Source organism: Vombatus ursinus, unplaced genomic scaffold, assembly GCF_900497805.2.
Source record: "Vombatus ursinus unplaced genomic scaffold, bare-nosed wombat genome assembly UNPS02014848.1, whole genome shotgun sequence".
NCBI classification, from domain to species: domain Eukaryota; kingdom Metazoa; phylum Chordata; class Mammalia; order Diprotodontia; family Vombatidae; genus Vombatus; species Vombatus ursinus.
The window spans coordinates 3,425,868-3,442,214 of NW_020954626.1; the positions used below are offsets into that span (position 1 = coordinate 3,425,868).

Here is a 16,347-nt window from a genome sequence, read left to right on the forward strand (position 1 = left end):
GAGGCAATTTGTCTTAACGCAAAAAACATCTAAAGATCTAAAAGGATATTTGAGTTTACCAATAGGGTCTCCAATTTCTGAGGGCAAGAGTTTCAGGAGCCAGATAGCAATGGCTTTCTCACTCTGAGGCACTGAGATTATCATTGCCCAAGAACCTGTTGGTGTTCAACAGGCTGGGATCTCCAAGTAGTTCAACAACACAAACAATGACATGCAAGGTTTACTGATGGGAAAACACAGGAGCCAGGTCCCTCCTAGATGTCCTCCCACAGATGTAAGGTATACCAGGAGAGGACAAAGCAACTCACGGAAGGGAAGGCATCTATTGGCTAATTTTGGGAGTTAATTTAAGGAAAATAGCAACATTACATTGATCTTAGATTGTAAACTCCTTGAGGGAAGGGACTTTTTTGCTTTTTGTATCCTCAGCACTTAGCACAGAGCCTGGCACATAGTAGGTACTTAATAAATGTTTATTGATTGATCTTTAGAGTTTAAGCGTACTGACTCAAGGGACCCCTCCACCAGGGCACATCATGGGTTAGCAATTATGCATGCTATTTAGGGTCAGTGAGATTTGCTAAATACTTGAAGTAAAATTTTGTTCTTTAGAAAATGGTCATCAGAGATAAAGCACAGGAAGGGTTTGGAGATTGTTTCCTAAAAATAAGCTTAATATTGCTAGAAGTGGGAAGGGGTGGCAAGAGCTGAACCTTCGCAGAGGGGTGAGTGACTAGAATCAGAGGGAGAACTGGAGGTTCCTACCTGGTCCCTATGGTGGGAATCATTTTTGACAGCTTCAGCAATTGATCTCTCTATAGTAATGCTGTTTTAGTGGCAGGTTTTTTCAACTGCCACATGTACCTTAGATTCCAAAATAGATAAGCCCTACTTTGTAGAAAGTCCCAAACCTTCTGTGTCTGAGTAACTTGCAATTTGCATGACCTGTGTGGTGCAGTGGAAAGAGTTCAGCTGTGTGACTCTGTGTAAGTGACTTAAATTTTCTGAGCCTCTGTAAAAAAAAAGTGGGGGGTGGAGGCTGGACTAAATGACACATAAGGTTCCTTCCAGCTCTAAATCTATAAATCTATAGTGGCTATGTGCAGGATAAACGCAGTATGGAACCAGACAGAGAAAGTAAGAAGTGGCTGGTTTTAAAACAAATTATAATTCATACATTCTTTGTCTTTCTTCTTTTTGCACATCATCCAAAAGCTGTTTTGTGAGGTCTTCCATTTTGTCTGTAAAGACAGAAATGATATTCAGAAAAAAATCTACCAAAAACTTGGTAATTATGTATCAACATATCAGGGCTGTGTAATTATGAGAACTCTCTTCACTGAAGCAGATTGTACCACATTTATAACTTATACTTTTGGAGAGGGTGCCAGTTTAGAGAGGTTTAATTTACTTACCCACAGCCACACAACCAGTAAGTATCACAAGAGGTATTTGACCCCAGGTCTTCCTATTCCAAGTCCAGCATTTTACATACAATGTCACACTACCATTCTGTTTGATAATTATATAAAATAGAGTGTCAGCCCTGGAGTGAAGAGGACTCATCTTCGTGAGTTCAAATCTGGCCTCAGACACGTATTAGCTGTGTGACCCTGGGCAAGTTGCTTAACCCTGTTTCCCTCATCTGTAAAATGAGCTGGAGAAGGAAATGGCAAACCACTCCAGCATCTCTGCCAAGAAAACCTCAAATGGGGTCATGAAGAGTTGGACACAACTGAAACAACCAAACATTATCATCATTAAAATAATTTCCTAGCTGGTCAAGAAACTAAATATTTAAGATCAACTCATTGGATGGAATAACCACAACAACATTCAGGATCACATGTTGTTCATCTGGGGGAAGAGGGATGGGAGAAAAGCAGGTTCCTCTGGAGCACAAGGTCCACATGGCTGCAAGATAGAGCACTTTGCAATGAAGAAACATTCTCCCTTTGGTGCTAGACATGTTACAAAAGGGACAACGTCTGCTGTCCAACCATGTTAGACCAATGTCCAACCACACTCAGGGATCCTTTGAAACGTGGTGTGGGAGATACTCAAACATTCGTTTTGTATTTAAATGGCTTCGGATGAATCTTTTCCTTCATAAATACCAGCCTTCCTTCCAGGCATTGGGCCTTAGCTTGTTGTTCTTGTGAACTAGCACACAGAGGTTCCATTGCCTTCAGATCTGGTGCTTACATTGACCTATTTTCAGGGAAATGCCCATTTGTAAACAGACGGAAAGAACCTGACCAAATTTCATGCGTTTCCAGTGAGTGGTTATACTCTGTATTCATAAAGGAAGAATTTAAAATAGGGAGGAAAAATCCAGTTTGACAATGTTTGTGTACAAACATTGGGCAGCCAGACGGCACAGTGGATAGGGTGCTGGACCTGGAGTCAGGAAGAATCATTTTCCTAAGTTCAAATCTGGTCTTAGGCACTTACTAGCTGTGTGACCCTAGGCAAGTCACTTAACTCTGCCTCAGCTTCCTCATCTGTAAAATAATCTGGAGAAGGCAATAGCAAATTGCTCCAGTATCTTTGTCAAGAAAACCCAAACGGGGTCACAAAGAGCTGGGTGTGACTGAAAATGACAGAACAACAAATATACTTGAGACCATAAGGGTAGGAGAAAATGCCTGTAGTGTTATTAGATAGTTTTTATTTGAGGGACCTTGTAGGGATAGGAAATTTGTCTATGTTTGCTTGTTTCTATCTTTCCCCCCTCTTTTAATAGAGGCTTTGCTGGTTTGGAAACCAGTTTTGAGAGTTTTTTTTTAATTCCCTGCCTCTATCTTATCTTATAGAAGACATATAAAATTGTTCCACCTAAACACTGTGCTATCAGATTGTGATTTTTCAGGTTGCTTCTTCACTACAAAATTGACGATCTTATTGTCTTGTGTGAAATGGGGTGGAATGAAATCCCACTGAGAAGCCCAAGAGAAATTCACAGAGCTATGTAAAATCATGTGAGATAAGACTTCCCTCTCTGGCCTGCCTCACTCAGGAGGCCTCTGACCACTTTCAGGTCACAATCAATACCTGGAGTAACCACAGTAACAGAGCTTAGGGCTGGGAGAGAATTGAGGTTTATGGCAGAAACCTGGTACAACCTTTCTAAATGTCTGTTTATTTCAACATATCCAATTGACTAATAGAGGATAGTATGTATGTTTTTTTCTGCTATGAAAAGCTGTATTTACAGTCCAGTAACTGCACCTTCTATTTTTCCCCTGCTTACATTTAGCACCCTCAGAAGATTACATGAAAATGGGGCAACCTCTGCTCTAGGATTAATGGTCATGATGCTGTTTGCTGGTGCTCCTCCATGTTGCCAGACTCTATTTGTTTACCTGGTATTATGTTTTCTATCTTTCTTTGACCGTCTCATAACTTCTGCCTATGCACTTGTAACCATGAGACTTTCCTGCTTCTCCTTAACTTTACTAATGTCCCACTCTCTGGACTCTGTTTTCATTGCTGGACCTTACTTGTTCCTCCCTATGTTAATTAGCTACTAGACTTAATTAAACCACTTGCTGCTCAGTGCAAGGGTATTTTCTATATCTCCTGCCTGGCTTAGCTAGACCCCTAACTATAAATTCTCCTGCTCTGCACTGCCACACCCCAAGTTCTAGCATGATAAAAAAAAACTGTTATGTTGAGACAAAGCCAATGATTCAGAAGAGACAGTCAGCCAAGTGTGTCTGGGTTATATTCCATTTGCTAGCTCTGTGGCTTAGGTAGTGCTTCCAATTTCAATGAGCTGAGAACTGAGAAATGTGATTAGGACAAGCATAATGGAGGTGCTGACTCCTATTTTGGTTTCACACAATTGATATTCAATAAATGTTTGCTGAATTATTCCCAAATCTTGTGATAAAGTGGCCTAAATGTAATACCTTTGAGTAGTGGTCTCCAAAGTTGAGGCTGGGGGCCCCCAGGGAGCGTGACTTGATCCCAAGGGATGTGTGAGCAACCAAGAAGTGGGTGGGAAGATCCTATGACCCTGCCTTCCTCGTGATAGACCATAGAGCAACTTGTCAACATAACCCTATTCATCTTATCCCCCAACATTTTTCTCTTCCTCCTACTCACGTTCTGTAAACTCTCAACCTCCCTCCTTCTGAGCTGATGTTGGACTCTCAGGGCAGTTATAACCTGATCACTACCCGGGTACCCCCTACAAGTACTATTTTCTCCCCTTTCCCCACACTCTCCCCAATTTCTCTCAGACCATCTCATGGCTGAGGCAGGCACCCCCAGAGGGTAGGCTCTGTACTACAGGGCAATGACTAGTGAATGAAGGAGCCAATGTACCCCTCTGCACTTTTCATCATGGAGGACAGAATAACTGTCAAAATATCAGTAGGCAAGAATGATTTCTGGTCTGCAATTATCATTATGAATGGGTGGTGGGACCTGGACCCCAAAAAGCCCTAAGATCATATCTCTGAAAGTAATCCAGCCCTGCCCCTGTGAGAAAATTCTCCCTTGTTGCAGGCCTGACTCCTTTATCAGAACAGACAGTGGGTGCCTGGCCCAAGGATTTTCATCCCTGGCTGGCCCAAGGACTCTTCCTCCTGCCAGATCTCCAAAGTCTATGCCTCTGACAACTCCCTCAATGTCTGGTATACTCCCTACACTTTCCCATACATAGCTCCCAAAGACACCTGGACCTCTACATTACCTAATTAGCATCCCTGGCATTCCTTTCCCACGCCCTTTTTCTATATAAGCTCTAGATTCACCCCATTAGGGTGCAAGTTCCCCAAAGGGACCTTGCCTGTTTCTATTGGCATTATAATAAACTGTCTCTTGACTGAAAGACGGCTTGAGTGTGTGAATCCATTCCAGGCAACTCTGCCTTGGCATTCTTGGCATCCCAGCACCCCAAAACAATTACATTATCTTTTCCACCAATTCCATCCTTCTTCCAAACTTCCCTCTTTCTACCAAGGGCATATCAGCCTTCTAGTCCCCAAGTTCACAGCCTTAGTGTCAGACCTCACCGTACATAACCAATATATTGCCAAATTTTGTTGTTTCTACCTTCATGATACCTCTAAATCTCTCCCTTTCTCTCCACTCATGCCACCACCAATCTATTGCAGTCTCTCTTACACTCTTGCCTGGAGTTTGTTTGTTATTGTTGTTCAGTCATTTCAGCCATGTCTGATTCTTGATGATCCCATTTGGGATTTCCATGGCAAAGATATGAAGTGGTTTGCCATTTCCTTCTCCAGCTCATTTTACAGATGAGGAAACTGAGGTGTAAAGTGACTTGCCCACTTGTAAAGTGACACAGCTACTCAGTGTCTGAGGCTGGATTTGAATTCAGATTTTCCTGAATCCAGATCTAGTGCTCTATCCAATTAGCCACCTAGCTGCCCCTAATAATAATACTCTACCTACATGGATTATTGTAATAACCTCCCTGGTCTGTCTGACTCAAGTCTCTCCCCACTTTGTTCCAACCTCCACAATGCTGCCAAACTGATTTTCCTCAAGTGCAGGTCAGGCTGTGTCACCCTCCTACTCAGCAGATTCCAGTGGCTTCCTGTGAGATCAAATATTCTTTCATCTTTATCTTATCCTTATTTGCAATTCCTATTTCCTATTTAGGCTTGTAATAATATGCATAATTATAAGTATAGTAGTACCCTTACATAATTTGTTGTTGTTGTTTGTCCTTCGTTATCAACAAAGACCCTGACATCAGGGAGGTGATGCCATGACATGTAGGTGAATTGGATTTAAGTGAGGGAGGGAATTTATAAAACAGCAAATATATACACATTGGGAATGAATGCTCAAAATATTTTTAATGATAGGGATGTGTGATTGAAAAAGTTTCGAGACCATTGCCATAGGCATACTATGTGGACTCAGGTCCACAACAACAGAAGAAATACGTGATACTGAAATCTGAGGGCTTGAAACATGAGCCCTTCCTTAAACTGAGGAAGATGAGATATACGCAAGAAACCAAAAAGAAGTACCTAGACTATAAATATAGCTCTTTATAGTACAGATACACACACGCACAAACACACCACACACACCATCCTCTGTTTGGTCAACTGAACATAGCCCAGTAAGAGGAGGCATTTAGAAAGGTTGTACACAGTTCACCTCTGCCATAAACCCCAATTCTCTTCTGCCCCCAAGCTTTTTTTTTCTTTCTCAATTCAACTCCTTCATGCCTTAGTCCCTTACATTACCTTTCATCTCCTCAGTCTTTTCTTGAAGCTTCTTTTCTATCTTCTCCTTTTGTACTTCTAGTTCTTTGTTGTATGTCTGAAGCTTTGCCAATTTCTTTTAAAAAAAAAAGGGAAAGGAAGAACAACTCTGTGATTTATTGGCATCACCCCATTTAAAAAAAGGCAGACATGCTGTGCAATGACTAACTTTGATAGACTTAGCTCTCTCAGCAATGCAAGGATCTAAGACATCTCCAAAAGTCTCCTGATGGAAAATGCTATCCACATCCAGAGAAAGAACTATGGAGTTTGAATGCAGATCGAAGCACACTATTTGCTCTTTATTTCCCCCCTTTCTTCTGTTTTGTTTTGTTTCTTCTTTCTTGTGGTTCCTCCTATTGGTTCTAATTCTTCTTTGCAACATCACTAATGTGCAAATACGTTTCATAGGAATGTATGTGTAGAGCCTATATAAGATTGAGCACTGCCATCTTGGGGAGGGGGGTGGGGAGGGAGGGGGAGAAAATTTAAAACTCAAAAACATATGGAAGTGAATGTTGAAAACTAAAAATTAATTAATTAATAAAAAAAAAGAAAAAAAGATAGAAAACTTGACGTTCTTGGCTGTGCATTGTCTCCTTTTCGATAGCTGTATACACCCTTTCTCCTAAATGAATGCTTTAGGATCTACTTTAAAATCAGAGCTCTCGGGTTAGAAGGAACCTCAGAGATCACATGGGCCAGCACTCTCATTTTACAGATGAAAAAACTGAGGACGGGAAAGTTAAGTAATATGCTTAAGGTCATACAGGTGCTAAGTGTGAGGAGTGGGATTTGATCCTGAGTCTTCTGACACCGGTGTTCTTTCCATTATACTATGGCTATGGGTCTCTATCTGCCCGAGCATTGCGTAAGACTTATAAAGGATGAGAGCAGAAGTCTCAAGGCTCCCTGGTGCTAAGTAAGGGTCTTTTTTTTAAACATATTGTATGAGGGGCAGCTAGGTGGTATAGTGGATGAGAGCATGGGCCCTGGAGTCAGGAGGACCCGAGTTCAAATCCGGGCTCAGCTATGTGATCCTGGGCAAATTACTCAACCCTGATTGCCTCTCCCCCCCAAACACATTGCATGAGTTCCTCTAAGGCCAGGCTACAATCCTTGTGGACTTATTTCCTAGGTTGCAAAATGAACTACAGTTCATGATATAAAACTGCTGGGCACATGCCCATGAAGTAATTTCTATTGCTTTATGTTCTCTCACTTATAGGGGCCATTGCCTGCTGCTGTTCTGGATTCTGATAGCGGATGGCTCTCAGAATGTAATTAAAATTAATTAGAATTAAAATCCAATTAGAATATAAGCTCCTCTGTAAAACTGGTACAACCATGTTATAGCTAAAATGTCCATATCCTCTGACCCAGAGATTCCATTATTGCATTTATACCCCCAAGACTATGCCTTAGTATAGCCCCATTGAAAAGGAATAATTTATATTTTTTTAAAATAAGTGGCAAATTTATTTTAGCTAATTTAAACAATATGTGTAGTGACTACAACAATGTAAATGGAAAGGAGAACCACACACACAAATCAAAAGTGAACGTTGCAAAATCATAAAGAACAAGCATGGCTTGAAAGAAGAGATAGGATAGGAGACATTCTCCTAACCCCTTGCCACGGTGGGAGGTCCTTGAGTAGTGCTGATGCTCACCAGTGTTAGCCCAGGACTCTGAGAAATACAGAAGATGCAAATAATCTGAGAAGCAGTCAGTGCTTTTGCTGTGTATCCCAAAGTTTGAAAGAGGATCTAAGGGATCTATGTTTATATCACGGGCAACAGAGTTGATCCCTTTGCCTAGTCTGATGGGCATGGGAGTAACAGATCACCTCTAAGAGTGAGCATGCTCAGGGTTTTGGAGGCAATTCACAGGATCATAGAATTTTCAGAAGACAGAAAGGACTTTCCTGAGCATCTCTACAACCATTGCTCTCTTCTTTCTAACCCAGGTCTTACTCCCCTGACCCCACTATCCTTAGGATGTAATGGCAAAAAATAGAATTTGCTTTACAGAAACATGCTTTTGAGGAAAACAGTTCATCTCTTCCCCAAGTGGTGGCACAATTGAATTCTTAAGTGAAAAAAAAAAAAGATCCCAAACTTAACCTCTTCCATAATTTCCTTATGTTTCTTTCCTCTCTCTTCACACGTTCGCTTTTGGATGGCCAATTTTTCCAGCTCTGATTCAAGCTTCTGAATCTTCTCCATATCATTAGCACGAGTGGCTGCCAAACTGGTTAGTTTCTCCACCAATCCATGATTTTCTTTGTTCTAAAGAAGGGAAATGATCGTTTGAAACCAATAAAAGCTTTGTGTTTTGGGGATGGGGAGGCATCTATAACAAAGAAGACTTCTTTGATTCTATAATAAACCTTCCAAGTTTACTGGGCTTTATATTTCCTAATCTCTTCATTCCACAAGAAATAGTTGGCAAATGGTTATGGGAAAGGGAACTTACCTGATCTTCTAGCTTTTTCTGCAAACGTTGTACTCTATAAGAAAGTTGGATGTTTAGAACAAATCGTCGGATGCTCTGGAATCTACGTCTGGCCAGCCAGGCCCGGGCATACTTCTGAAGGATTATAGCCTTGTGCTCTTTCAACATCTCGAAAAATAAGATGTTAAAAATTCTCACAACAATCCAGTGACTTGTTCATTAATGACTTCAGTGCTTGGAACTTAAACTCCTTGAGAACAGGGACTATTTCATTTTTATCTTTGTTTCCTCAGCACCTAGCACATGCCCAACACATGACAGATGTTTAATAAATGTTTTGCTGACTGGTTGATTTATGACTTTATAGAGAGGAAGAAGCAACTGCTAGTATATTTATATGATGAAATTACAAAATGTAGTCTCCCAATGGGGTCCTACTAACATCAAAATTACTTGAATAGTTAGAACAGAAGATCAACCTTTACCCTTCTGAAATATTTACTGTGCATATCTAAAATTTGTAGCAAGAGGCTAAAAATAAATCTCTTTTACTACCCTAGTCCTAAGAACACATTGAATTCTGGTTGTACCTTTTGATATTTCTTCCTTGCTAGGAATCCTCGGGTATAAGCCTGTATCGTTATAGTGGCCACACGAATGAGCTGGTAAAGGTTACGAACCAGATAACCTCGACAATGCTTCTGAAGGATTATGGCTGCCCATGCTTCTTTCAAGGCTGTGGCAGAGATAGCTTTCCTTGATTAAAAAGGATATAAGGTTAATTTGTTTCCCACATAATATCTGCATCTGCTGGAGTACTTTGTATTTATAGAATACCTTTTTCTAAAAAAAAAAAAAATTCATGCCTTGTTTTAATGGCACAATTGTTTTCCATCAATAGCCCTACCCACAAATGAGTACTACCCCCCTTTTTTTGGGAGATGGGGAAGGAGACCAGATCTGTGACTACAATGGTATAGGAAACCCAAGGTGAGAAAAGTCTATCAGTGCAGGTCAGCACTTCCTCTGTGACTTAAGAACCTCAGGGAATTGTCTAGGTCACTAAGAGGTTCCGTTACTTGCTCAGGGTCTGTAGCCAATCTGTGTCAGCTGTAAAACTTGAACCTGAGTCTTCCTACCTCTGAAGGCTACTCTGTATTCAGTATACCAAGCTCTTGATCCCCACCTTATGACAAAGAGAAACACTTAAGTAAAATTAACCATGTTATACATATATGTGTATATACACATATATGTACATATACATATATACATACATAAATATACACATATTTATATAATATTCTATGCTATAGTCCCCCACCTTTCAACTGAAAAAAGAGGCACAACACCTTTTAAGTATATGTGTGTCTATCTATCTATCTATCTATCTATCTATCTATCTATCTATCCATGGCATAGTAATCAATGTTACCATTCACAGTTCTAAATTATCAAGAAAAGGTTTAAACAACGCTTAGGTTGGAAAGTGTGCAATACTTTCTTAAAAATTTCCATCAAAGATGGCTAAAATAAATTGTCAGTGCTGGGACCAGTAACCTTCACTATGGAATAGCACATCCTCTGATTAAGTTTGTATATAGCATACATACACACACACACACACACACACACACACACACACACTTTTTGAATCCAAGAGTATATCTCTATAAGGGCTTTATTGATGCACATTCACAAGCAAAGTGGGCATTTATAGTGTCCTTTGCACCCTGATCCCAAACTTACTTCTAATGACTCAATCAGAAACCACCAGCATAGAATAAGTACACATGTATCCATAGACAGTGTAGCTAACATGCTTTCTGACATATGCACTCACATAATGAAGATGATACTTTTTCAGTCAGTCACTCAGCAAGTATTTATTAAGTGCTTACTGTGTGCCAGGCACTGCTAAATTCGGGGCATTCAAAGAAAGGCAAACAACAGTCCTTGCTCTCAAGGAACTCAAAGTTTAATGTGACAAGATGTAAATAACTAGATATATGCAGGGGGTATGTATATACACACATGCACACACACAAACACACGTGTACTTATATATACACATACAAACACATACATGTATACACACAATATACTTGTACATACACATACAGACAGGGTACATATATCTTGTATCTACATATGTTTAGGTATTTATATACACATATATGTAATACATGGAATATAATCTCAAAGGGAAAGGCACTAGCAGCTGTATGACTAGGAAATGCCTTTTTCAGAAAGTAGGATTTGAGATGAGTCTTGAAGCAAACCAGAAATTTAAAGAGGAGGAGGTGAGGGGGAAAGCATTCCAGGCATGGGGGTACATCTAGTTTAAATTCAGGGTGATGACAAAGAGTTGTACCCAAGGAACAGCAAGTACAGCAGGGTAGCTGGATTACAGAGTGAACGGGTGGAAGTATTAGAAGACTGAAAATATTGTAAGGGGCCAGGTTATGAAGAGCTTTAAATACCAAACACAGGACTTCATATTTGATCCTGGAGGAAGTAGGGAGCCACTGGACTTTATTGAGTGAGGGTAGGGGGAGGCGACATCCTCTGGCCTACACTTTAGAAAAATCATCTTGGCAGCTGAGTTGAGGGTGGTTTGGAGTATGGAGAGACTAGAGACAGGAAGACCTATCAGAAGGCTATTGCAATGGTCCAGAAATGAGATGATGAGGGCTTGAATTAGGGCAAAAGCTGTGTGAGTGTAGAGGACATATTTAAGGGATGTTGTAAAGGTAGATACAATGAGATTTAGCAACGGGTAGGATATGTGGGGTGAGTGAGCATGAGGAGTTGGTTATGAAAATAGGATTGTGAGCCTGGTGACTAGGAGGATGGTGGTACCCTTGATAGTAAGAGGGAAGTTAAGAATAGAGGAAGGTCTGGGAGGGAAGATAATGAGTTAAGTGTTAGTGATGTTGCATTCAAGATACCTGTTGGATGTCTCATTTGAGATGTTGAAAATGTGGTTGGTGATGCAGGATTGTAACTCAGGTGAGAGACTAAAGCTAGGTATGTCATAGTTCTGGGAATCATCTGTATATAGATGTTAATTGAATCTGTGGGAAATGATGAGATCACCTGGTGAGATCACTCCTTGAAATTGTATACAGCAAAAAGAGAAAAGGACCTTTAATAATGTTTTATCCTTTTCATTGGTGAATTATGCCCTTGATGCCTTCAGGGATTGATTACTGAGGAGTAGAGGAATCAATTTGTCCTTCATTTATCCTCCCAACATCTCTCAGAGAAAACTAGGATAGGTAAAATGCTAGCTATGTGCCCACAGGCAAGTCACTTAACTTCTCTGAGTCTCAGTTTCCTCATCTGTAAAACAGGCATAGTAATAAATAGTAAAAAGCAGCACTATAGAAAAGAAAGCTATTAACTGTAGTAAGATAATTCTTCATTACCTTGACATCATCAGGGAATGTGCTGTTCCACCTAAGTGAAGGTTACTGGTCACAGCCCAGACAATTTATTTTAACCATCTCTGATGGAAACCTTTAAAAATGTATCACATTTCCCCACTTAAGCATTGTTTAAAACTTTTCTTGATGAGTCAGGACTATGATCATTAACACTGATTACTGTGCTGTGCCATAACACCATGTATGATGTTCCTCAGGGGTTATTAAAGAGAAGATTCCATTTGCCCTCTGAATTTCTCAAGACTATTGCACTTTTCATATGAAAATGATCATAGTATCCTGACTTTAGAGCTCTAACAGACTTTAGAAGGAATCAAATGCTCATTTTACAGATTGGGAAATTGAGGTCCAGAGAAATTAAATGACCTTCCCAAGACCTTAGGATCATAAGTCTAGACCTGGAAGGGTTCTCAATGGTCATTTGGTACAAACTTTTCCATCTCAGAGATGAGACTGAGAACCAAGGAGCTTAGTTGACTTGCTCAAGGTCACATGGGAAGTAAGTGGAATAGCCAGAATTGGAGGCTGGGTTCTCTGAGTCCAAATGTAGTATTCTTTTCATTGCAAGATTCTGACAACTTTTCTACTTATTAATTTTTATCTTTTCCCTCAGTGCCAAGGGTCACTTTTCAGTGTGATGGCTACCAAGCCCCCTCACTGTTCCTTGCTTCAAATCTGCTTCTGACAGGTAGGGACTGTATTCTTGCCTCTCTGACCATCTCTTCTCACCCTCCTAGATAATCCATGTCCTATACCCTAACTGTGAATGTACTCCAGTGTTCTGCCATGTTCTATGCCTCACTACATACTCCATCTCTTGGTGACCTCATCAGCTTCCATGAGTTTAATTATCAGCATATTATTCCCAGATCTATACATCCAAGTCTCTCTCCGTTACCCAACTGCCCAATGGACATTTTGAACTAGATGTCCCATAGACATCTCAAATGTAATATGTCCAAAACAGAACTCCTTATCTTTTCTCCTCAAATCCATTCCCTTTCCAAATTTCCCCATTTCTGTTGAGGGCACCAGCATCATTCCAGTTACCCAGGTCCACAACTTCAAAGTCATCCTAAATTCCTCTCTCTTCTTCCATACATGCCATCAGTTGGGCAAGTCTTGTTATTTCTCTTACAATATCTCTTGTATCCACTCCCCTTCTCGGCTCACATGGCCAGCTCTATAGTGCAGTCATCACCATGACTATTACAATAGCTAATGGGCTTCCCTGCCTCAAGTCTCTCCCTTCTTTAATCCATCCTCTGCTCAGCTGCCAAAGTGATTTCTCCCAAAGCATGTTGCCATCCTACTTAATAAATTTCTATCATTTCTTTTTAGATCTTTTAGAGAGTCAAATGCAAATATCTTGGTTGGATATTTAAAACCCTTTTCAACCGGGACCCGTCTTAGTTTTCTAGTCTTATTATACATTACTTCCTTTCATGCACTTTACAGTTCAAACAAAATGGCTTTGCTTTTCAGCGCACATGACACCTTACCTCCCATCTCCATGCCTTTGCACAAACTGTCTCTCATGTACTCCCTTCTCACCACAATCTCTTAGAATCCTTGGTTTCCTTCAAAGTTCAGTTCAAATGCCAATTTTTATATGACACCTTTCCTGATCCTCCAGTTGCCAATGTTCCAACCCTCCCCAAATTCTCTTTATTTATGTATTCATTCTATATATACTTTCATGTGTACATGTTGGTTCTGCCAATGGAACACAAGTTATTTGAGGTAAAGCACTGCTTCATTTTGGTCTTTATCTACAGCACCTATGAGAGTGTCTGGCACATGATAGGCACTCAGTGAATGTTTGTTGATTGATTGTATGGTGATTCTCTTCTTTGTAGCCTCCAAACCTACCACAATATCTTGCATACAGTAGGGACTTGATAAATATGTTTTGATTGAATTGAATGCCAATGCCAGGTAATAGAGCCAAACTTCTTTGGCTGATGAATATAAATTAGTACTTACAATTTCATTACCCTATCAATTTACCCTCATTTAAAAATATCATTCACTGTACTATTAAGAGGCATTATTAATGCCACTAGAGAAAATCCAACTTTAAGAGGATAGAGCAGTTCCTCTAGGATGATATATTAAAACAGTGACCAAATAAGAATGAAAACTCAGAAACTCAGCCTTCCCAGTCTGCTTAGCTCCCAGAATCCTTCATTTCTTCTCTACTTGTGTGTGTAAATGCCTATTTATACATACCATCCCAACCCCATTATGTACATCAGTTCAATACCTCACAGTTTGCTGTCCACGGAAGTATTGCTGTATTGTCACAGCAGCTTTTCTCTCTCGGAGAAATTTCTTTCTCTGGAGCCAGCCTCGAATGTGCTTTTGTATCACAATACACCCTTGCCTCAGTTTATCCAACCGGAGTTTTTCTAAATAGGCCACCTGTCCTGCTCTGAAGAAAATTTTTGTTTTACCAAACTGATACTGGTTAGAGTCCTAGAAGAGAAAACAGTATGTCTGATCAGACATGATCTTTCTCCAAATTTAATATATTCAGATTTTCTACAATATATGTGAGACACCTGAAGTCTTGGGGAAGAGGTTATGGGAGTATTGTAAATACAAATCATGGTTACCAGCACTGGATGAAAGGGTACTGAAAGAAATGGGCATAGTTAGCCTGGAGAAAAGAAATCTTCATCAAAATGAACATGATAGGAGAATTTAAGTATCTAAAAGGCAGTTATGTAGGAGAAGGATTAAAAAAAAGGGTTCTTGGACCAAGCAAAAGTCAAACACGAAGACCAGGAATGATAAGAAAAACAAAGGGAAAGGTAAATCCAAATCTTGCCCTTCACTCATACTGTGAGTTATGTGGACTGTGCAGGTTTGGGGGGAAATTCCAGGAATTCTATGGAGACTTTGAATGCTTTTCCCTTGAAGGAGGGACCAACCCTAGAATGGAAGACTATGTAGGTCCTTGGGGAGGTGAAGCTCATCAAAGAAAGGGTATTGCTTGACTTTCTTATCTATCCTGCATATTTTTTCCATGCTGAAAGACTTCAGTCCCATGGTTGTACCCTCTGTCTGGAGAACAGTATAGGTCTCTGGAGAAGGGAGACTCATTGGAGGGGAGAGTTTCTTCACCCTTACTGGAGGCTGGGAAGACTTTAATGCCAAAGTTGTCCAATAAGTCTGGAGGAATTCTCCAAGGAAAGCAGAGATACAATGAAGAGAGAAGGAGGGATAGTTGGACCATTTATGAACTTGGGCATGAGTCTCTTGAATTTTTTGGGAGTCAGGTTAAATAAAGTCTGTCCTCTGTTTGATGTCTTGTTAGCTCTGTAGCTAAGCCAAGCCCTTTTCCTTTTGTTGTACATACCTAGAATCTTCTCTAGGAGTCTCAGCACAAACCAGAGTATGATTAATGAGAAGCCCCCATATGTAAACCTAGAGCTTTGGTTCTGGGTCACTGGGTATATTCCTTTGCCCATCATTCAATGCCCATCAAAATTTATTACACCTCCATCTTTCTAACTATAGCTCATACCACTTTTCTACATGTTCTACTCTTTTGCTAAACTGTATATGCCTTGCTCTTTCCTACCTTCAATCTTTTGCTCATGCTGTATTTCTTACACTTGGTATACCTTCCCTTCACTCTATCCATTTGTTGAATTTCTACACATTCTTTTTTTATGCCCATCTCACATGTCACCTCTTCCGCCCCCTCCCCAGACTATAGCACTTTGCTTGTCACTCCCTTATGCTAGATTTGAAGTTTAGAAGGCTTGGGTTTGAATCCTGCCTCAGGCCCTTACTAACTGTGCTTTGCTAGGTGATTCACTTAACCTCTCTCAGCCTCAGTTTCTTCATCTGTAAAATGGAAATAATAGCACCTACTTTACAAGTCTCTTGTGAAGATCAATGAGATAACACTTACAGTGCTCTGCAAATCTTAAAACACTACATGAATGCTAGCCATTACTATTATGCACTTATCCTATACTGTTTTGTGTCAGGTGGTATATGTCACAGCCCTCTACTGAACTGTGGCCTGCATGAGGATAGAAACCCTGTCAGTCGGCTAAAGTTTGCATCATGAGGTCAGAGTATTAAGGGCTGGAGGGACCTTAGCGATGACCTTATTGGAACCACTCATTTTAGAGACAACCAGCTCCTCAGCACTTCACACCTGGAAGATG

At 40.3% G+C, this 16,347-nt stretch overlaps 1 protein-coding gene across 2 annotated transcripts in view; it reads right to left on the reverse strand.

Annotated features, from left to right (window-relative positions):
• The window catches only part of MYO5C (myosin VC), a 145,943-nt gene that overhangs the window by 52,706 nt on the left and 76,890 nt on the right, over positions 1-16,347 (reverse strand). For both annotated transcript variants that reach the window (XM_027840855.1, XM_027840856.1), the window contains exons 19-24: positions 14,427-14,638; positions 9,302-9,467; positions 8,733-8,879; positions 8,381-8,545; positions 6,237-6,330; positions 1,178-1,241 (exon numbers count right to left, since the gene is read on the reverse strand). In XM_027840855.1, coding sequence (XP_027696656.1) covers positions 1,178-1,241; positions 6,237-6,330; positions 8,381-8,545; positions 8,733-8,879; positions 9,302-9,467; positions 14,427-14,638 — 848 coding nt within the window. The remainder of the gene's footprint in view (positions 1-1,177; positions 1,242-6,236; positions 6,331-8,380; positions 8,546-8,732; positions 8,880-9,301; positions 9,468-14,426; positions 14,639-16,347) is intronic.